The 24,002-nt window shown below is 36.5% G+C and overlaps 1 protein-coding gene across 4 annotated transcripts in view; it reads right to left on the bottom strand.

Annotated features, from left to right (window-relative positions):
• Positions 1–21,866, bottom strand: part of DMD (dystrophin) — a 634,325-nt gene extending 612,459 nt beyond the window's left edge. For all 4 annotated transcript variants that reach the window (XM_039248767.1, XM_039248768.1, XM_039248770.1 and 1 more), the window contains exon 1: positions 21,705–21,866. In XM_039248767.1, coding sequence (XP_039104698.1) covers positions 21,705–21,866 — 162 coding nt within the window. The remainder of the gene's footprint in view (positions 1–21,704) is intronic.
• Between the last annotated feature and the right edge of the window lie 2,136 nt (positions 21,867–24,002).

Below are 24,002 nucleotides of genomic sequence, written 5' to 3'. Positions count from 1 at the left end.
TGTGGACCCTAAGAACACGCCCAAATCAACCTCCCATATGCTCACCTGCATCTCAGAGTCTGCTTCCCAGAAAACCAAGCTGTGACTTTACCTTTAAGTAAATAAATACTAGGCATTTGGCACTGATATCCAGACCATTCTTGTCCTCAAAAGCTCCATAGACTAGAGGCAAAACCATCCCATAATAGCATGCATATTTTCTTCCCCTTCCTCCTTGATCAAGCAATTAGGGATTTAAGGTAAGAATGATTCAGAAGAAAGTGCAAATATCCTTGCATACCTCCCTGCGCTCAAACACACCTGTCTCCAGCCACAGAGTTTCTGAACAACATCCCATCTCTGACGTGGGGCACAGACATCTTACTCTGCTGTCTGAAAGGCTGTTTCAGCAGAAGGTGCTCCTCTCAATACACTCCAAGAATTTCTTTTTAATCCAAGTAAAATATTCTCATCCGTTAGGTAAACACACATTTTCTGGAGCATTGGCACAACAGCTCGAGTAAAGCAAGTTTCTCTCTCTCTCTCTCTTTTTCTCTCTCTCTTTAAAGTTCAAAATGGCAGCAGGCTTTGAAACACTCCTATTGCCCTTTTGATTCCATCTCAGATTTGAAAGTTTGATTTATTTATGCGGCAAAAACAGCCCTCGTGATTAACTGGGTTTTCAAGTGTCGATCATTTTTCACCAAGGATAATTGCTACGATCAGCAAGAGGGACCTCCACACAAACCTATTTAATCAGCTAAAATTAATATTTGTTTTAAAGAGTGACCTGACTTAATTGTCTACCTTGTAAAATACTACTGTCATGGTAGAGCAAAAAGAAGATGTGAAGAGAAGGAACACACAGATAGAACAAATAAAACTGTAGGGTTGAGACTTATTTACAAAGATCTTAAAATGTGCTTTTAGTGTGGATAACTATACTGTGTCTATCCCAGTTTTACAGATGCTCAAACTGAGAATTATACAAGTTGTGCAACTTGCCAGTAACACATAAGGCAAGGTTTTAGATGCCTGACTCCAGAAAAGCTCATGCCATTTCTGCAAATATGACAAAAAGCAGGACACATGTTCCTATATTATGAAAGTTCCTCTATATTTGAGGAGAGGTTGGAGCATCCAAATTACAACAGCAATATTCTTTGCTCAATTTTTGTGAGGAATTAAAGCTGATATTTGGAGATGTCATCAAAGACTTGAGAAAGAAAAACAGAACAAAAAAGGAATGAAATAAGGTAATGACCACATTTTCCCTGTTTTGCAGTGTTGGGAGTCCTTGTTTATACATGTTTATATAATACATTATATTTCTCTAGATGTGTAATGAAAGAAAATGAATATGTATGTTCATTTCAATTCCTTTTGAAATGAGAAAAGAGATGGCATTCTGTCTGCTCTTTCCAGCTTTTAAATTCCACAATTATTTATATAGCACTACTGAGAAATAGGAAAATATAATGAAACAAAAAATGAACCATGTTCATTAGACGGTAGGTCTGGTTACAAAGGAATTATATTTCATTTAAACCTTGATTTCTCTGAGAAATCTTTTTTTGACATGGAATAGTAGCTACAGTAGGTTAGGTGGTAACCTTCACAATATTTCATTCCATAAAACCAAGGAATGAGGGTGAAAACTTCCATCCTCCTTGCCACAGTGATTTGTTTAGGTGAGAGTGCATGACTTAAGCTAGTCCAATCAGAGAGAAGCTAAGCACCTTCATTTGAAGGTAAAGAAAGGAAAGTTTTCTTTCCTTTTTAATATAGTATGGTATGCCAAATATATCCTGTAATAGCTATGACAATGTTGAAGGGCAAAACTGAGCAACGAGCTGGAGCCTTGAGTATGCCATGCCTGAATCCCACGCAATAGTTCTGTTACATAAGGCACTAATCTTCTTTCTTCTTAAAGCCAGTCTGGGCTGGATTTTCCATTAGGTACAATTGAAGAAATTCTCAATTATGGTCAGGTTTAATTTAAAGGAATACACTGTTTTTACCCAACCATAGAGTCTATTTCATCACACCTGAATTGCCTGTTTACCTTTTGGTTTTCTCAAATAGATTCTAAACAATATCAACATAATGTAATGTTTTCTAGGAAAGAATCCATACATCAAATAACTCAGTTTGCAAAGTGTTGACACTTATTTAGTTTTCTTTACCTATATATAAAGTGACTATACATCCAGTTCACCCGGGACAATCTTAGTTAATTCTTGTTGTCTGGCATCATTAATAATGGCATGTATTTTGATTCTCTAATGTGTTATGATTTAGGCAAGTGTCCTTAAACTGCCACCTACCTGTGACAACCTCATAGATAGAAGGAAGAAACATAGATCTCATCCCCCTTAGGCTTCTTTGGCTTTCCTTGGTTGTAGTCTTTCAGGATCTCTTAGCAAACAACCTGCTAAGCCTTGACGAATGGGGTTGCAGGGTAACCTGGCTGCGAAAGTAACTGCGTTATGTCTTTAAAAATGAGTAACAAGCATATTTCCTTTTTCACTCTCACATGGCTAGCATGGCCATGCCATCTGGATTTCCTTGCCCCCAAAATGTGTTAAGAGTTCTTTGTTTTGGAAAACCATGGATTTTAGAAAATAATCTAGAATCACCGAGGCCTCTAGACAAGGAAAAGAAAGGCAGAATTGTTGTATCCACTAGGAGATTTCTGTGTCCCCAGAGGCCTCTCAGAGACTCTTGAAGGACAATGTGCAAAGAGGAATCTTGAAAGATGACCAACAAACGTGGTGAATTCCCCAACCATCTAGAAGAAAGACTCTGACCACGTTTCATTTGATTTAGAAAAAAACGAAGGTACATGACATCTCTTAGGCTTTTGGAATTGAGAAATAATTCAGTTGGCTTTTATCTGTAAGTTTATAAAGGGTTAGTCAAAGATATTTTCATATTAACAGAAAATAATTAGACTCAATGCTCAAAACCAAATAAATTCATTTGTAACAGATTTTAAGGATGTGATGGCATGATTAGATAGTAATAATATCTGGGCAGGGGGAGGCAAGGAATTGCTTTCCTAGTGGGAAAACTCTAATTGACATCTGCATAGTTTCTGATGATGGTAAAAAAAAAAAATCACATTCTCAGCTTTAGAGAATTTGCAGTTGAGTTCTATATTCTTTTCATTGAAAGAATTACAGCCAACCTGATCCTGATATCAAAATACAAATAAAACTGAGGGAAGAAAAAGAAGCAAAACACAGCTTTAGCATTGGGATTATACCTTAAAAAACAAACCCAAAAAACCCACAGGAGGTTGAAAAATACCCTTCGGTATCATGATCACATACAAAGAGTTGCCACATAATTAGAGTTATGTGAAATAAGCCGGAGTGTACTGGGAGACCAAAAAGACAAAATGATCAAAATATATCCACCCCCACCCCCATTCCCCGCCTTACAGAAGGCTGAAAATCACAGCCACTAAATGACCTGAAGAATCTTCCAATGTAAAGGAATTAATATAGATTTCTTTTTAAAGTAACAGATGTTTTATATGACTTAAATATCGGATAAAAAGCTTAATATACAAGTTTACAAGTGGATATGATGCAATTTGGAAGCTGGTCAAGTAAAGGCTACTTTTAAAACAAAACTTTTTCAATGTTTATTTTTTGAGAGAGAGAGAGAGAGAGAGACAGAGAGAGAGAGAGAGAACATGGGTGAGGGGTAGACAGAGAGAGAGAGAGAGACAGAGAGAGAGACAGAGAGATAGAGAGACAGAAGATCTGAAGGGGGCTTTGCACTGACAGGAGAGAGCCAAATGCGGGGCTCGAACTCATAAACATGAGATCATGACCTGAGCCAGAGTTGGATGCTCAACCAACTGAGCAATTCAGGCGCCCCAAGTAAAGGGTATTTCTAAGTAATTTAAAGCAAGTTAACTTTTACTTTGACACCTAAGCTTTACAGGTCAAAGAAAGAAGAGAAATGAGTTAGAACATGCCTCCTGGTTGTAAAATAATCATATTTACAGAGACAAAGACCTAGGGGAACATCTGTGATTATATGCTCTCTTTTTCATACTGAAAAAGTAGTTTTCTGTTCAGTAAAGAGGAGTTCAAGAAACTGCATGAGAGAAACCTCCCTATCAGCTACATTTATAGAAGATCCTTCATACATCATAAGTTCTTTTGAGAAAACATTTAGTACTGCAATCAGAATTACCTGTATCTAATTACAGGCTCAGGGACAGCTGACATTCGACACTTTTAGGATCAATCGTCTCCAAATTTTTCTGACTGAACACACCTACTATTTAAAACACTGTGGTCCACTGATGAGTGGATAAAGACGATGCAGTTTATATATACGATGGAATACTACTTGGCAATGAGAAAGAACGAAATCCTGCCATTTGCAGCAATGTGGATGGAACTGGAGGGTATTACGCTAAATGAAATAAGTCAGTCAGAGAAAGACAGATGTCATATATTTTCACTCATATGTGGAACTTGAGGAACTTAACAGGAGAACATGGAGGGAGGGAAGGGGAAAATAGGAACGAACAGAGACAGAGGGAGGCAAACCATAAGAGACTCATAAATACAGAGAACAAACTAGGGTTGATGGGGGAGGGGAAGAGAGGGTAAAATGGGTGATGGGCATTGAGGAGGGCACTTGTTGGAATGAGCTCTGGGTGTTGTAAGTAAGCGATGAATCACGGGACTCTACTTCAAAAGCCAAGAGCAAACTGTGTACACTGTATGTTAGCTAACTTGACAATAAATTAAATTAAAAATTTTTAATGAAATTAAATTTAAAAAATAATAAAAAAATTGTGGCCCATACATACCAATCCATACTTATTCATATTTTATACACACATAACTTTATTATTATAGTAGGTATTTTAGAAAACATAAACTAAATATTAACTTTTAAAGGAGATATAAATAAATGTAAATAGAATTTATGGTTCTTCTTATATATTCCCATTGAGGATCTCTGTAAGTGAACAGTCAGAGGAAGACAGAAAAGTTTCCATTTAAAAAAAAAAACATATAAAGTGTGTGATTTCAGTCATTTCCTTTACATAGGAAAATGTATACAGGCATTTAATGTCTTCAAATAATGCTCTATATTGTGTGCTTCTCTCAACAGACATACAGATTTTAATAAGTAATCAACGTTTAAAATATACATTCTATGTAATATGTAAATATATCTTTACAGACAATGCTGATTTTATAGAAAACTATTTTAAATTCTTTTCCTCAGATATTCATTCTGGGAAAAGCCTCATTCCTTGGTGTCTGGTAGGTAGATCACAACGAGAGGCACAAATGCCATCCTCAAATTATGCACACATGCCTCCCCAAATTATGGACAGTGTTAAAGGACAAGAATTCTGAAAGATTAATTTGGTAAAAACAAATGCATATAGAGAAATCAAGTGGCTCACAGAGTCTTATTTTGAATAAATTAACATTCCCTAAACTGTGTTCCTCAGATTTTCCACACAAACAATTTCCATGGAGAAATGCTAAACTAAATGATGCTAACATTCCTGCAGGACTTTTCAGTGACTTTGCTATGGTGATGTAGCCTATAGATCTCTATAGCAGACAAAGTCCATGCATAGCTCTCAGTTTATTTGACGTTTTCATGAGGAACATCTAGTGTTGTGCAGAACAGGTGGGGAAATGTTGAGATATTCCACACCTATGAACAATAGCATATTTCCTAGTGAAAATCTTAATGTTCATCATTTTCCATTTTTTTTTTTTTTTACAACATACAAAAGACAACTGAACTTATGAGAAGCAAGAGGGACTGTTTTTGTTGGAGCATGATTGGTGATGAAGAAGACGAAAAAATCTAGGAGCCGGGGCCTTGGGATAATGCTGCAGTGAGCAGAATATGTATGACCAAGTAGCGCAGGCCGCTTAAAGGAGTTGGAAGATGATAGGGAAAGGGCAACACAGACAAGGAAAAGAAAACTTGATCGTTTAAAACATTCTATATTAAATGAGCCATATTACCTATATTCCTGTTTGATCGGGATAGAACTGGCAATCTTCTACGTGCTTATATATTTTCTTGAATTCCATAATTCAGGGAGTTAAAACTGATGCCCTAACACTATGTACCTGGATGCTAATGGACCGCCTCAAAATACGGCAGGCTAATTTATCTACTGTCAAAGGGACTGCTTTTTCTTTCTCCAAGTAAAAAATATACAGAGGCGGGATGGGGGAGAGGGGAAGCGGGGTGATGGGCATGGAGGAGGGCAATTGTGGGGATGAGCACTGGGAATTATATACAAACCAACTTGACAATAAACTATTAAAAAATATACGGAGGCAAAAAGATAAAAACGGATAATTTATTCCTTCCTAAATTTTGTTCTATTGATATCTGAAATAACTTTAAATAGAAAACATGTGTTATAGCTATTTATAACAGCACTGGCCAACAGTACTTTCTATAGGGATGGAAGTTCTGTATATGTGCTGTCCGATATGGGAGTCACTCATCCCACGTGCTATTTGAAACATGGCAAGTGTGAATAGCAAAGTGATTTTTAAGGTTTAATTTATTTTTCATTTTTTAAAAATAATGTAAATGGTCTGTATTTTGATTGTAGTTATACACCTCTATGTACTTGTCAAAGCTCCTAGCTATACATTAAAAAGGGTGAATTTGACTGCATATAAGCAAACATTCCCTAAACCTTACTTAAAAATAAAACAAAGCAAAAACAATTTTACCAAAAAACAAAAACGATTATATATGCAAAGCTTGTTGCCCATTTTTAAACTACAAAGCTAAAAACTTTCAAAATTCATGTAAATCAAAAAAAACCTCTCAGGTTTGCTTAAATAGCATATTCAGCATGAAATAGCATTCCACTATCTGTAATTTAAAGAACAGAACAATTGAATAGTCCTGGGTCAACACTGCGAGATAAGCAACAGAAGTATGTCTTTGGGACTGAAGATGGACAAGAATTATTTTTCAATATTCTTCATCTTCCCTTTTAACACTTAAGAAAGATGCCACATCTTTCTGACCGCCATAGCGTCTGACATGATATCTGCTACCACTCTGATATTTTCCCCCCTATGGATGCTTTCAGGATTGTTTCCTTGTCTTTGGTTTTCAGAATTTAATTATGATGTGTCTTGACAAGGATCTCTTTTGGTTTATCCTGTTCGAAGTTCTCTCAGCTTCTGGAATCTGCAGGTTTATGCCTCTGGCCAAATTTGGGAAGTTCTTGGCCATTACTTCCTCTAGAGCTTTGTCAGCCCCGCCCTTCCGAGGGCTCTCCTTCCGGAGCTGTGATGGCGTCCTGTCCGATCTTCTGCGCTACAAGTCCCTGAAGCTCTGTTCACCTCCCTCTAGCTTCGCTCTGTATTTCAGGTTGGCTAGTGTTTAGGACTCTGTCTTCCAGTACACCGTTCCTTCTTCTCTCTCCCCTCCGCTGGCTGTTGGGTTTCACTCAGCCTTTCATTTTGGTTATTGCTTTTTAAAATTCAGTTTAGAAATTTCCATTTGGGTCTTGTTTAAATGTTTTTGCTGAGGCTTTCTTTTTTCCATTCGTTTACGAGTTTGTGATTGTTCACTGGATAATTCTTAGGATGGCTGCTTTAAAGTCCTACCATCTCTGTCAGCTCCAGGTTGGCATCCAGTGACTGTCTTTTTCTGACTCAGTTGGAGCTCTTCCTGGTTGATGTATGATGAGTGTTGTTGTTGTTGTTGTTGTTGTTGTTGTTGTTTATTGAAACCTGGACATCGCCATCCTGTGCTTTAAGACACCAGACCTTACTTAATTAAATCTTTCATTTGAACTGGCTCCTTCATCCCAGCAGGGCTTGGGCCTTTCTCTTTCCAGACAGGCGGAGGCAGAGGTCCAGACTCCTCATGCAGCCTCCACTGGCAGCACAGAGTGGGAGGGCCCCGCACCCCCTGGAGGAGGTGAGAGTCCGAGCTCCTACAAGATGGCGCAGATGGGGGTGCCCCCATTTTTCTTCTGAGTGTTTGGCTGGAGTACAACAGTTATCACTTAAAAGGTTTGTCTTATTAGGCTGCCTCATTCGTGATCCTTAGGTAAAAGAACTGCTTTTACTTTTGTCTGTGCCCTTTGGCATTTTTGAATTTCTGGCTTCTTCAGCTCCAAGGCTGGGGTCAACGAGGCAGAAAGAAAACCCGGTTGGCTCACCACCGTGTCACTCTGTGGATCTGGAGATCCTGCCTTCTTTCCACCTTTGAAATGAATGCTGGAATCTTCCTAGGCCAGCCTGTACAGGGCAGCAGGACCAGGCAAATTTGCAGTGTCCCGGACAGAGATGCTGCAGAAGGTACCTCTGCTTCCGCTAGAAAGCATGGCCCGCTGTGCTGACCACGTCCAGGGGGTGCCACTCCTTGTACCTTTGCAGCAGCGACATCATGCCCACGTTCACATTCCCCAGAAGCACAGTCTGCCCGTGGTGCTTCTTCATGTTCCTGCAGGAAGGCTCACTCCTGCTGCCTGCGCCTGTCCAGTCTGTCTGCCCTGGGCACTGCTGGAGTAGTCAGCCCCCACTCCCAGATCGCCTGGACCCAGGACTCGCTTGGCCCCTGACCCGTGGAAACCTGGACTCGCTGGGACCCCCAACTTGCCTGAACACTGAACACTCCAGGACCCTCCCATTCGGATGCCTGGGAGCATGGAAGAGGAAGTGCTTCAAGTCTAATTAATTTAAATTTAAACAGCCCCATGTAGCTAGTGGCTACGGTATTGGACAGTGCAGATTTAGAGAATTATTGACAACACATACAGTTAATTAGGAAGTTATTCCTTGAGAACAGAAGAGGAAATATAAGCACAGTGCATTCAATTCCCCACTTAACTAACTTACATTGTTTTCAGTGTCCTTTGTATGGTATGATTGTAAAGTAAGTGATGTCTACTACCAAACATCAACTCTAGGGTTATTCTCTTACATTCACACCTCCATGCCATTTCTGTGAGTTGAACACTAAGAAAACAGGAAAACGATTACATCATTTTTATCTCATTAAAAACTCCTTAAGTCTGATTACATCATTTTTATCTAATTAAAAACTCCTTAAGCCTGAAGAAGAAAAAATCTGAAACTCCTGATCTCGGGGAGTGGTCACGTGACACACTTCAGGTCCTGTCTTCTAAGCAGACCTCTTTTAGGTGCGGTGGACAGAAAAGCTTTTGTTTTCCTTATAAATAGAAGCTGACACCTGGCCCATGCATCTACCCTCCCCATTTCCCCTGTTTTTCCATTTTAAAACACAGCCACAGCGCTTAGAGGCGGTGTTGCCATCTTGAGACCACAGGAAGGGAGAAGAGCCACACGTTGAGGATGGCGTGGGATGACTAAAGTAGGAGTCGGGACACGTGATCTTGAGGCTGCTGGCCTCCGCGTGAAACACAGAAGCCTGGAGGTCTTGCTACATGAGAAAACCTCCTATCAGAACAAGCTATTGTAATGAGCATTTTGTCACATAGAGTCAAACACGATCCTAACAGTCTTAATGGGGAAAAACAATCCTTTAATTTTTAAAATTCTTAGGCTAAAACTATCATTGTTTTGCTTTAATGTGGTAAACTTAATTCTCAGAAGCCTTTCATTCATCTGGGACCAAAAAGAAATGCAAATCGTGTTGCACTTCAAAGTTAAAATATGCATATGCCTTTGTAACAGATTGTTAAATTTGAAATGCTAAGTAAAATTAATCATTTGTGAAGATAAAATCAATAAGTGATAGTTTATAAAACACCTAGGATGTTGTTAGCTGCCACAGCAAAAAGAATACTATGCTGGCCTTTAAGAGAATTTAAATTCATTTCAAGGGTTAAAATAGAAAAATGTAAAAAGCCAAATGACAATATATGTTTTAATTTATTTTAGTTTTTTTAAAGTATTTATATTTATTTTGAGAGAGAGAGAGACAGCATCAGTAGGGGAGGGACAGAGAGAGAGAGAGAGAGAGAGAGAGAGAGAGAGAGAGAGAATCCTAAGCAGGCTCCATGCTGTCAGCACAGAGGCACAGAGTCCAATATGGAGCTTAAACCTATGAAGCTGTGAAATCATGACCTGAGCCGAAACCAAGAGGTGGATGCCTAACCACAGAGCCACCCAGGTGCCCCAACAATAAATGTTTTAAAAGAGAAGTTTAATATAAGAGAAACGGCTTTACAAGAAAACATAGAGTTAATGGACAACATAATTTTGCTGTTAATCAATGATTAAGAAGACCAATGTGGATTGAAGTTTTCAAAACAAATTTCACAGAGAAGGCAGGGATAGATTTCAAAAGCTTCAATGCTCCAACAAACCCGTCAGCTCTACATTTCTAATCATTATAATCACCTTTAAGGAGTATGAAGGAACCCTAAGTCATTGGGGTGGTTAGTTCTTAATTGGATTTGGTTAGAACTCACACCTTGAAATGGCTGCACAGTTCTCATCTAAAAAGCTCCTCACGCTAAAAATAAAATACATCCTTATTTTGATTTAGAGAACAATTTTACTGTAAAATCTCATTATATATAGCTTCTTGCCTGCTTGCATTCTTTCCATCTGCTATTATCTGCCCCCAATAACTGTCTTCTTGTAATGCCTAACACCTATTATATAACTTTAAAAAATAATAAAATTGAATTTGGGGAAGAGTAGTAAAGTGGTGGTTTGATTTCTATGTCAAATTTCTCAAAGGGCATTTCTGGTTCTAACTGTGGCAGCTTTTTATGATTTTCACATAATGTGACATGACAGAAAAACTTAGCCTCAACTGAGTGGCTACAGATTCTTTTTCCTCTCACAATGATCTTGTTCTTTCAGTTTTAGGAAGAAAAACATGAAGGAGTTAAGTGCAAATTATTCTCTCCTCTTCACTGTAGTAAGTAGAGATTTATCTATATACTTTTGTCCCAAACTTTGTCCGTGGCTTTACGTTTTCTTATTTCTAGTTGGAAGGTTTAAAAACAATCCAAGAGCGGAACATAGATTAAATCAGTTTGGAGGGGAGGTAAAGTCTACCATTGCAAAGTGCGTTCTGTTTCCCTAATTGAAAGGAGACTATGTTAGGTAAATCAAAGCATGTCTATTCTTGGCATAAATCATACATTAGATATTCTTTCCCTGAATAAATTAGAAGAGACGCATAATTCTTAAATATGATGCTACCTGTTTATACAGAATGCAAAACATATAGATAAGAGAATCTGGAAAGATTTGTGAATTACTACAATTATATTCAAAGTTATTTTTATAAATCGAATAAAGAATGGACTCACATCACTCTAGAAGCCCTGATATTATTTTTAGTAAATTCATCAAATATCTCAAGACTATAGTCAAATCCTATTGCTTCCATTTCAAAAACAATGCACCTATGATTTCCTTGGAAATTTACTGATTAACTTGGATCATGAAAGTAAAAACATTAGAACATATTACACAAAAATAAATTTTCACCCCCAGGTTATTGGATAAAAATTAACAAGGCATTGTGGAAAGAGAAATCTAGCTTAGTTTCTTCTCTATAAGAGAGGCAGGCACATATTAAGAGGAAGCAAATAAAGGATTCATTCATCCATTCTAATATATATGATTAAAACCACCATAGCATTTTTTTCTTATGACAATGACCTCTCTTTTTTCCCTGTTATGCTTTCCTCAGAGAAGCTATATAGTTTTTGTTTTATTTTTTGTAATTTTATAATTTTATTTTTTGAGTTTTTATTTAAATTCCAGTTAGTCAACATACAATGTAATATTAATTTAAGGTGTATAATACAGTGATTCAACACTTTCATACACCATCCTGTGCTCATCACAAGTGCACTCATTAATACTCATCACCTATTTAACCCATCTCCCCATTTCCCTCCTTCTGGTAACTATCAGTTTGCTCTCTACAGTTAAGAGTCTGTTTCCTGGTTTGCCTCTGCCTCTTTTTTCCCTTTGCTTGTTTGTTTGGTTTCTTAAATTCCACATATGAGTGAAGTCATATGGTATTTGTCTTTCTCCAACTTATTTCACTTAGCATAATGCCCTCTAGCTGCACCCATGTCATTGCAAATAGCAAGATTACATTCTTCTTAGTATTATCCCATTCTTCTGAATAATATCCCTGTGTGTGTGTGTGTGTGTGTGTGTGTGTGTGTGTGTGTGTGTGTGTATCTTCTCTATCCATTCATTAGTCAATGGGCACTTGGGCTGCTTCCACAGTTCCACAGTTTGGCTCTTATAGGTGATGCTGCTACAAATATCAGGGTGCATGTATCCCTTTGATTTAATATTTTTGCATTCTTTAGGTAAATACTTAGTAGGGCAATTGCTGGATCATAGGATAGTTCTCTTTTTAACTTTTCTGAGGAGCCTCCACACTGTTCTCCAGAGTGGCTGTCCCAGTTTGCATTCCTACCGACAATGCAAGAGGGGTCCCTTTTCTCCACATCCTTGCCAACACCTGTTGTCTTGTGTTGTTGATGTTAGCCATTCTGACAGGTGTGAGGTGATATCTCAATGAAGTTTCGATTTGCATTTCCCTGATAATGAGTGATACTGAGCATCTTTTCATGTGTCTATTGGCCATCTGGATGTCTTCTTTGCAAAAATGTCTATTCATGTGTTCTGCCCATTTTTTAATTGGATTATTTGGTTTTTCGGTGTTGAATCTATAAGTTCTTTATATATTTTGGACACTAACTATATCAGATATGTTATTTGCAAATATTTTCTCCCATGCAGCAGGTTGCCTTTTAGTTTTGTTGATTATTTCCTTCTCTGTGCAGAAGACTTTTACTTTGATGAAGTCCCAATAGTTTATTTTTGCTCTTGTTTCCCTTGCCTCAGGAGACATATGTAGAAAGAAGTTGCTACAGCCAATGTCAAAAAAGTTACTGCTTGTGATCTCTTCTTGGATCTTTATGATTTCAGGTCTCACATTTGGTCCTCTAATCCATTTTGAATTTATTGTGTGTCTGGTGTAAGAAAATGGTCCAGTTTCATTCTTTTGCATGTTGCTGTCCAGTTTTCCCAGCACCATTTGTTGAGGAGGCTGTCCCTTTCCCATTGGATGTTCTTTTCTGCTTTGTCAGAGTAATTGGCAGTATAGTTGTGGGTTCATTTCTGGGTTTTCTTCCCATTCTATGGATCTACATGTCTATTTTTGTGCCACTACCATACTGTTTAGATTACTATCGTTTTATAATATAGCTGGAAGTCTCTCTTTGCCTATCTCTTTGCCTATTCTTTTTATTTTTAATCTCCAAGAGCAGCTAACGCTGATGCCTTTCACCAGTAAGTGTTCAATAAATAACAGATGAATGAAAACTTAGTCTTACACCAAAAGCCCTTGAAAGGTGGACACTATATTTCTAATGAATCTGTATAACATTGTAACTCAGGTCTCAAAGTGGCCATTTGAGGGAGGAAAAAAATATTAGTAGTATTTATTTTCATTACAAACTACTAAAACTATCTACCTCAGATGGTGTTAATTATATACATATATATTTATCATTTTAATGCAAGTAATCATATATAGACAAGTGTGTTTAAATGTACAAAAGCACTTACTCTTAGTTATGTGTGAGCATTGTTTTATCATATTCTCAATTATTTGTGAGCACACACAGGAAATCAAATTTAAGTCCAAGCTCTTACCCCACTATCTCTTTCCAACATCTTTTCCTAACAGTCTCCTACTAGTCTTTTTTTTTTCTTTTTTAATATTCTTTTTTTTTTAATGTTTTTTATTTATTTCTAGGAGAGAGAGAGAGACAGCGTGAGCAGGGGAGGGTCAGAGAGAGAGGGAGTCACAGACTGAAACAGGCTCCAGGCTCTGAGCTGGCAGTCAGCACAGAGCCCGACGCNTTGTTTTTACTTTTTAAAAGCTGGATACTTAAAATTCACTTTTCAGTTTTCCTTTTTAATTATAAGTTTTGCTCTAAGATACCATGTAAGTCCTATCTCACAACATGTAATTCAGTCCTAAGTTAATTTTTTTTTTAAATATTTTTATTTATTTCTAGGAGAGAGAGAGAGAGACAGTGTGAGCAGGGGAGGGTCAGAGAGAGAGGGAGTCACAGACTGAAACAGGCTCCAGGCTCTGAGCTGGCAGTCAGCACAGAGCCCGACGCGGGGCTCGAACCCACGAACCGCGAGATCATGACCTAAGCGAAAGTCGGACGCTTAACCGACTAAGCCACCCAGGCGCCCCAGTCCCCTACTAGTCTTTAGCATACTTTGCAACATAGGTTTTCAAAGACAATTTGTTGAACCGAGGAATAAATGAACAAAGAACCATACACCTAACATTAATGTTATCTACCTTACACTAACATTAAGGGCAACATTAGAAGGAACTTACATTATTACACACTGTAACTGCAAATAAAGGCTTCAAGGACCCCAAATTATGGTGAAATGAAAAGCCCCCAAAGCAGTTAATAATATTCAGACTATAATAACATTATATAGCTTTCAAAAAAGATTAAAGTACATTGAATTACTTACATTGCTTACTTATAAAACAGAGAGGATCACATATTTTAGGTATTTTTATGAAGATAATAAAGGCCATTTCATATAAAGGAACCCCTATTTAGATCCAAGCAAGGAAACTTTGAGATAGAATTCACAACTTAAAAACAATGACAAACATAAACTTCCTTATCAGAATCCCACTGGTATTTTATTGAAAACACAGTATACTGGCTTTTATCAGAATTCATGTAAATATCATGGTTTGCTTTTACTTGATAAAGTTTTGACAGAAAATTTTACAGTGAATTGAATTGAAATGTATTAAGATATGGATTTCTATTCACAGACTTTGAAATATGTAGTGTGGTAAAACTTATGTTTATCTTTCAGCCAAAAAGTGTATGGTATCACTTTCCATATAAAGGTCATTATGACACTTCGAGAATAGAATTTTTGTGTGTGTGTTTGAAACTCTATGACCTTTGTCTTTAAGAGGAATTTATTTTATCATGACCAGAGAGTATAATCTAAATCACATTGTTGACATTGATGTATCTTTACATCTTTCAGTGAAGATAATAGTGAATTTGGCTCTCATTACGTAGGGAAAGAAAATTGTATTCATGTGGAGCAGTGATTCACATAGTTATGAGCTTTCTGGAGGAGACATGTACATTTGTCAGAAGATAATTGCAGTACAAAATTTGCAAATATCCTCAGCCAAATATATTACAACATTACTCTTTGTAGAAGGCAACACACACTTTCTATGTATGGAAAGATGGCCCCCTCTGGTATGGTGTTTCTTGTACAAGGTTGTACAAAAATGCAAAGATGAGATGATGAGGGCTGGATGGTTGTTTGTCAAAAGAAAAAAAAAACAAAAACAATAACCAATCTCCTTGCCCTAAGATGACTGTCATCCAACTTGTGAAATCCATTGGATATCCATGGAAATAAACTGTGCATAGTGTAAATTTTGTGGAGAAATGAAGAGATGCTTAAGAAAGGTGGTGGTGGTTGTTAGAGAAAAAGACAAATAGGTAAGAAACATTATTCCCAAGAGATCTGGGTTTACAATAGTACCATGATATTAACTAAATAACCTTAGATCAATTAACCATATTGTCTGTAACTTTGCTCATTTGTTGAATAAAGGAAACTCTTTGTAATACCCTCTTTTCTGCTGTGCTCATAACAACAGAATAATGCCAAGAAACGCTCTGTTTTGTTTTCTTTTTAGTTTAAACAATCAATGCCTTTTTCCCCAACACTGCTTCAACAATCCCAGGCCCCTGCCAGACAAGTTCTTTTGTCTTAAGATTGTGGCTGAATTTTTTTCAACAAAAGTTATAATCAGAATGATTCTGGAGCCATTCAATTACTCTTTGTGTAGATATAGCCAGAGTTCAAAAAAATAATCATGGAACTTTTATTAAAGACTTTGATCTTAACAATAAAAAAATTAAACACATCCAAGTAATTATTTCCTATTTAAATAACATGGTGCCTACTAAAACTGCTTATTCAATTTTTGGATAATGAAATCTCCCAGGTAGAGGTGTAATGTGTAGTTAAAAATGAATCTTGAACAACGCTATTATCATCTTGTCCAGATTGGCCAATTTGTCTCAACCCCAACCTGGAGAGGTCTTATTAGAGGATAAAACTCCTTTGCCGATCCAATTCTTTATTCAATACAAGTGCCTGTGGTTTAGATTTAGTGGTGAATTATCCTGAACACCTGGCCAGAGCGATTTGAAAAAAGACTATAATTTATTTAGCACAGGCAATCAGATACCACAAGTATAAAAAATAATGGTATCATATAGCCGCCTAAATCCTATCTATTGAGAGCAACACAGTTCCCCACTGCCACAAAGCTCTCCGCAACTTGCCAGCCACCTCTCTTATCTCTCCATCCCCCCCTGTCCCTCCCACCCTACATCCTTTCTTCCATTTCTCCTTTCCTCCTCCCCTCTTTTTTTCCCCAATATTCCTTCCTTCCCTCCCTCTGTCGTCCCGTCCCGTCCCGTCAGCCCTTCCTCTCTTCCTTTGTCTTTCCCTCCTTTCTTTCCCAAATTGTCATATTCAATCATCACTTTCAGTAAAAAATACTAGACATATTTCCCCCTTCATTTGATAGATTATGTCAGTAAAAGAAAACCGAGTAATTGTGAAAACAATTTTGTTTCAATTTTACTTAAACGTGGTCAAGTAGGAAAAGAGACTTTTTAAAAATCAGATTTCTTTGACACTGAACTATAAATTACAAATCACCCTCTGCTATTAATTCACAATGTGAGGAAATCAACTTGGAGCTTCATGTATGTTTTACTTTTGAAGATTTAATTTGTATATTTCCTATCTGTATTCTTTTACAATATAATGGTATAATTTTTACTCTAATATTAAGTAGTCAAGTGGCTTAATTTTTTTTTAAAAAAATATTTATTTTAAGAGAGAGAGAGACAGCAAGTGAGTGGGGAAGGGGTGGAGAGAGAAGGAGAGAAAAATCCCAAGCAGGCTCTGCATGTCAGCACAGAGCCCAATGAGGGGATTGATACCACAAACTGTGAGATCATGACCTGAGCCAAAACTAAGAGTTGGATACTTAACAAACTGAGCCACCCAGGTGCCCCAAGTTGCTTAATTTTTTTAAATGGCTACATTTTATAATTTTTTAAACATTTATAGTTGTCATTTTAACTTCCTTTTTTTTGCCTAATATAATTCACTTAGTAAAAATTACTTTTATTTCAGAATAGTGACAGCCCACTTTTCTGAACTGAGAACTTATGGTAAAAGAGAACAGAAGCTTAATCTCAAGTATGTAATTTTGAATTCAAGGTATAGAAATCTGAAAAGCTAACTTATTCAAATTTCTGGTCCTTATTCCCTTTCTGGGAACAATATTTCAATCACTGTATGTCTAAGGTTTGATCTGATCTTCCTAAGTTCAAAACTAAGTTCTCCTAGGTTCACAAAATGTTGTTACAACCTCCTACCTAATTTGTGGTGCTTTGTTGCTGCAATTAAAATCCCAAATTCTAATCTCAGTTAAAAATAAACTATTATATCACATTTTATTCACATTATTCATCAAGCAATCAACATTTATTGAGAACCAGCTACTGTATGTGCAAGGGCCAAACTTAAATTTAACATCCTGAGGCATAAATTGTCTTTATTTCAGGTCTCCAGAGACCAAGGTTCAAATAGATAAACATATTGCTTTGATCATGATCATCACCTCCTACAAGTCCCCTTTATTTGCTCCATCCTTCATCCTATTCTACATATTCTTGCTTGAGTTCAGGGGACATTTATTGCTTATTGGCTGCTCAGTACCCTTTCCCTTTTCTATTTGCGATAGACCCCCAATTTCTTTGAAGGAGAACAACCTCTCTCTCACTGTGGGGGGTTTTGGAAGGAGATGGTTTTAAAGCCAAGTTCTCCGCTCTCCCTTAGCTAAGAGTTGGGTGAGCTAAGAGTTGGGTGCGTGACCCAAGCAAGGTCAACTGGATTCCCTTTTCCAGGACTTTGCATTATGAACAGTTATGCAGTATGCAAATAAAAGAGGGTTGTGAAGATAGTCTTGAGTAGTTCTTACAGACCAGATGGCCAGGAATGCTCAGAAAACTTGTCTTTTTCTAAGCCTTTTTCCACTGACTCCATGCCAGCACCAGCACATTGACTTTGTGCTTGATTTAATCAGATGATGTTTTCTGTTGCTTACATCCAGAGAACCCTATTGATATTCAACTAAACTACATTGGATGATTTTACCTCTTTATTTAAAATCCTTTCAGCATTGCTACTGCCTGCAGGCTATAATCAAAACCCCTTGTTCTAGCAAGGAAAGATCCTTAGTTTTTAGCCCTATCTCTCCCTATGCAACCTCATCAATTTCTTCCTCACCCCCTTAATTTTAGCCATATGGAATAGTAATTTATATAACACACTAGGCTGTTTTTCTGCCTCAGTGAAAAGTGTGGCTTGTTTCTTCTGCCAGGATTACCTTTCCATTTTTATTTATCTGATTAATTCCAGCTTGTCCTTTAATACTTGACTTGAATTTTATCTTCTTCAAGAAGATTTTGCTGACAAGAGAAGCTGTTTTCTCTTCCCTGGCACAGTCAGACATCCTCTTCCTGAAGTAAGTCCCTAGAGCATCCCCCAGCCATGCCCAAGGGGGTAAAAAACTACGGTGGTTAAGGGTAGGAATACTGGAACCAGACTGCTTGAGTTCAAATTCTCTTGCTGTCTCTTTACTACTTGGCTTTAGGCAGGTTATTTAACCTCACTGTGCTTTACCATCAATCTCAGAGTGTTGTTGTGAGCGTTAAGTAATACATGTGAAGTACTTAAAAGTGACTAGCATATGATTAGTGTTAAATACATGCTAGGTATTATCCTGAAATTTATTTGTATCATAGTGCTATTATTGCTCTTTTTCCTTCATCTACTCTAATCTGTGCATTCCTATCTTGTCCAACTCTGTATTTCCAAGGCACTTAGTAGTAGCTCAATAAAATTTTGTTAAATGAATATATGAATAAATTGGCACTGACAGTGTTTTATAATCTACAAAGTCCTTTTGGAATATTACCTTCAAATATTAAAGTAAGGACTGTTTTATTTAAAATTTTACATAGAGAAAAATGTTCCCTGATAGCATAATAAATACTTACACATACACACACACTTACACTCACACTTGTTTAATGTTTATTTAGAGTCATTTCACTGGCCATTTAGTGATTTAAAGCTATAAAAGGCAAGAACTGGCAATACCTTTATAAATTAGTCTTTTATTATATAGCTTATTTTTTATAAATTGTTTTTATTACTTTTTTAATATGAGAAGTAGGAAAAGCACTCTACTATTCAGCAAAAGAAGAGAATAATACATATACTTATATATCTAATATTTATATGTATATTTACCTATATAGATATGATATACATGATATCATACATGATGATATGATATACATCCCCCCCTCTCTCCTGTGTGTGTGTGTGTGTGTGTGTGTGTGTGTGTGTGTATTTAAAAATTCCTGGCTTTCTGTGATGCTAGGCATGGCACTTCAGCTTCTGTGAAGTAATTTTGGATATGTATTAAAAGATTATCATTTTGAAGAGGCATCAAATTAGTAGTCATTTCTGAAAAAGACAAACTTATATTTCTGAAGACTACTGAGCAGGTCAATTCTAAAGCAGATCCTAAATGCAAGGATCACAAACTCTTCACAGGGGAATGTGGACTTCCTCTTCCACTCTAACACCTAGTGGCTTTTAAAGGAGGCCATAATGCCAATGGCAGAATGGGCTGTACATGTGGAAATAAGCTCTTATTTTCATGTAATATTATTATAGGACAGACCGTCTGCATCATAGAAATGCAGTGAGGAGGCAGATTTATAAGCTAATATTAATTACTAACATTAGTTGAGGACTTTCAGTAAGCAAGGCAGGATAGGAAGCATTTTCCATGTACTTCATGGAATTTAATCTTCATGACAACTTAAAATGCAAATATAGTATCATTATCCACAGTGTACAGGTAAACTCAGCTTCAGGGAGGTTGAATAACATACCAAAGGTCACACGACTGTAGTAGAAGGGTCAAGCTTTGAAACCAGATGGTCTTATTCCAAGGCCCTTGCTTTACTTATTTTTTTAAAAATTTTTCCCCCAAGGCCCTTGCTTTAAACATTGTAACATGTTGTTTCTTCTGGTTAGTAACAGAGTTACTTGGAAGCATTGGTAGAACTCAACATGCTACTGTGAAAGAATATATCTCTTATGTCTGTATGCATCAGCACACTGAAATTGGAAATGCTTAGCACTGTGTCTGGCATAGACTATGTATATAAAAACATATATGTCACTAAATGGTAGCCACACTTACCTGAATGCTGGCAAGCAGCATATGTAATAAGTAAGAGTGTTTAGGCTTAGGAACAAAACAGACTTGGATTTGAACTTTTGCTCTGCTACTTACTAGGAGCATGACATTTCAATGGCATATGCTGAAGAATGTACCTACTAATACCTGTTATAAAGGAGTAGTAAAAAAAAATTATACATATTTATATACTAGTTACATATCCTTATATACACACATATCCATCACTATGTGGAGAATATGAATGTGAATCTGTGTGTCCTGTGCTCAGAAAAGGAAACCAAGGCCCAGAGAATGATTTGACCACAATCATGTTATTTGCAAATAACAGAAAGAACACTTAATTCAGGTGTCCTGAGTCTAAAATCAAGGTACTTCAGGTGCAAATTCTTTCCTATCCACCTATTTTTATTCTTACTGAATTGCTAAAGTTCACTTTAAAAAGAAACCTGTCTGCCTTACTCCTTCTTTTTTCAAAACGTAGCTGTGTACTAACTAAATACGTTCAAAAAAATTTATTACTTCTGTAGAAAAGATTTGAGAATCACTTACCAGTGAAATAACTACAGCACATAAACATTTCAAAATCATTTTTCTTCTTCATTCAGAAATATAAAAGATATATAGTGTATTTGTTCTAGCTAAGTCAACCAGATTTATATCAATGGATTCCTATGTTTCTAACTGATGTCAGGATTTTGCAGAATGGATTCCAAGGGGCTGATAAATGCAATCTTTGTATTAAAAACATGTTTATTTGACTATGGCATTGTATAAATACCAATATTAACATCTGAAGTATTGAAAAATATATTATGTTTGGTACTTTTCTTTTCTAAAAAATTTATAGCTTTCAATTATATTTATCATTGAAGGAGGGAAATTGACCCAGACAACGGAAAAGAGTGAATAACCAATTCCCCGTTTATTATATTTGATTCTGTAATATATTATGGCTGAAAGCTCCCAAAACAAACAGTTTAAATGTAAAGAGCTTAGCTGAACTAGTTATTAAATAGATTTTTAAAATTCTATTTGTTTGGTGATTTTAATTAAGCCAATTGTACTTATAAAGTTTATGCTTTTTTTTCTTTGTATCATTCCATTTTAATTTATGGCTGTTTTAGATAATGGCATTAACTTTTTGTCTTGATCATATTCAGGCTGAACAGAGTAGAGATGGTGTGTTGCTGACAGAGAAAAGCTGCCTAAAACCTGGTGGGAAAAGGGTCTAGGAGAGTAAATGGACATGTGGAAAATTTTCACTTTAAGTCACAAATTCAACCAGCTTTTAGTTTTTTTCCTCATACCTTCTGCTTGATGATCATCTCGTTGATGTCTTCAAGATCACCCACCATCACCCTCTGTGACTTTATAACTCGATCAAGCAGAGACAGCCAGTCGGTAAGTTCGGTCCAAGCTCTGTTGAAATCTGCCAGAGCAGGTACCTCCAACAGCAAGGATGATGGCATTTCTAGTTTGGAGATGGCAGTTTCCTTGGTAACCACGGGTTGTGTCACCAGAGTAACAGTCTGACTAGGAGCTAATTTTTTAATTCAAAAAGAAAAAAAGAACAGAAAAGAAAAATTAGAAACACAAGCAAAGAAGCCAATTTCGATAACAACAGAACAAGCTTAATTAAAGTATAACAATTTGAGCCAAAGTATTATTTATGACAATCTATTTTTTCCTGACAATGTGAATACTTTACACAGTACTACCTAATAGGATAATTCAAAGACTCAAACTTCTCATTGATATACACTGAACAATCTTTCAAAATGATTTTGCTTATTCTAATGGCTGGACAGTTAATTTAATTTAAATAGTCCTCAAATAATAATTATATAGACTGCAGAATTGGTTAAAAAGAAAGTATTCACATCTTACCAAGTGAATAACTTTTACTTATTTTTTCTCATTCAAGGAAAAATAAAAGCAAAAGTAAAGTTTGGATAAGATCTTATTTCCTTGAATACGAAGTAAACTACTTTGGAGGTGGACCCTAGCAAAATCAAAGCCAATGAAATGTTTTTGTGTTTGCTCTGTATTTTAATTTGGGAACAGTTTATCATATTATTTTTCCTCTTCTTTCAGACTGGTCATAATATGACTAGAGTGGAGAAAACCCAAACTACGTTTTTTTTTTGTTTTTTGTTTTTTGGGTTTTTTTTTTTTTAAATCATAAGTAATAAAGTTTTTCTATTTGGATATAAAACACTTTTTCAAGGTTATTAAGAAATATTTAAAAACATTAATATTAAATAAATACTAGTAGTGTGGAGCTCTATTATACAAGATGGCACATGATAGTGGGTAAAATCCAAAGATTTTGAGTTAAAAAAAAAAAACCCTTCTTTCTGCCACAGATGCTCTGCGACCTTGGCTAAATTACTTAACCTCTTGAAGCTTCAGGTTTTCTCCTCAGTAAAGAAGGGATAATAATAGAGTAAATGTTATAGGAGCAGTTGTGTGAATTCAATGACTAATATATGAAAAGTACATAGAACACAGCCAGAAAATAACAATAATATTAGCACAGTTTCTGACACTGGTAGGTAATAATGTTAGGTATTACTGTTTTTATAAATACTTGACAAAAAAGAAACAGAGTGATGAACAAATATAGTGAGAAGTTGGAGTTAAACGGTAGAAATATGTGAAATATTTGGGGAAAACTCAAAGGTCTGTATGTGGTTCTGTATTTACTAATGGGGGCTGATCTCATTGGTGTGAAATGATACTAAAACCCACAAACAGTTGGGATATGGAAGCTAAGCGATGAAGGGTACAGAATGCCTCATCTAGTTTAAAGTCCGTGGCCTCTGAAACTTAGTACATCCAGAAGACCAGCAACAAAGAAATAGTGGATGACATAGTCTAAAGGGAAGCTTCGAGAGAAAGCTGCAAATGACAACATCTCAACAGGAGACCCAAGAATCATGGAAATGGAGGGAAATGTTGTAGGATCATGACAAAGTGTGTTATGTGGGCATTCCATTCCAAGGTGGTCATACATCAATTTTCATGGCTGTGTTACTTCCTGTACTTTTAAGGTTGTCTTTTTGCTGGAGAATATGATGAGAGAGATGGAGGGCTGTCTCCTGTCTCTCAAGCTTCTCAGGGACAATAAGAGTTTCCTACAGAAGAACGAAATTCTGTGAATGAGGCAGAAAGAAAGAAAAAAAATGTAAGGTGTCAGAATCAAAACTAATGTCAAGACATAATGACTGAAAAAACAATGATACTGAGGAGGAAAATAAATTGTTTCTTGAATCTATCTCGCTACTCTTAGGCTCTTTCTAGAAAGAATGACATCTAATCTGCAGCAGAAATAGAATCTTGTGATCCAACACTCTAGTAGGAAGCCTGGGGGCCAAGAACTAAAAATCTTAAAAGCGATTCCAAGAGATGAGGTGAATCCCTGAAGAGGATGTATGGGTGAGGAGGAAAAAAAGAAAAAGCTAAATTAAAACATCACTGTGGGAGCTAACTGCTGAATGCCCAGCTGACTAGAAAATGTGGACAAATTGTCCTGAAAATAGATACACAACAGATACAGTACTTTGGGATGGTTTCAAGCTTCTGGGAAGTGTCAGACAATTTTT

The sequence above is a fragment of the Hyaena hyaena genome, unplaced genomic scaffold (genome assembly GCF_003009895.1).
Source record: "Hyaena hyaena isolate Hyena2069 unplaced genomic scaffold, ASM300989v1 scaffold_318, whole genome shotgun sequence".
NCBI classification, from domain to species: domain Eukaryota; kingdom Metazoa; phylum Chordata; class Mammalia; order Carnivora; family Hyaenidae; genus Hyaena; species Hyaena hyaena.
Note: the sequence above shows the minus strand (reverse complement) of the source record. Positions and strands in the feature narration are given on the sequence as shown.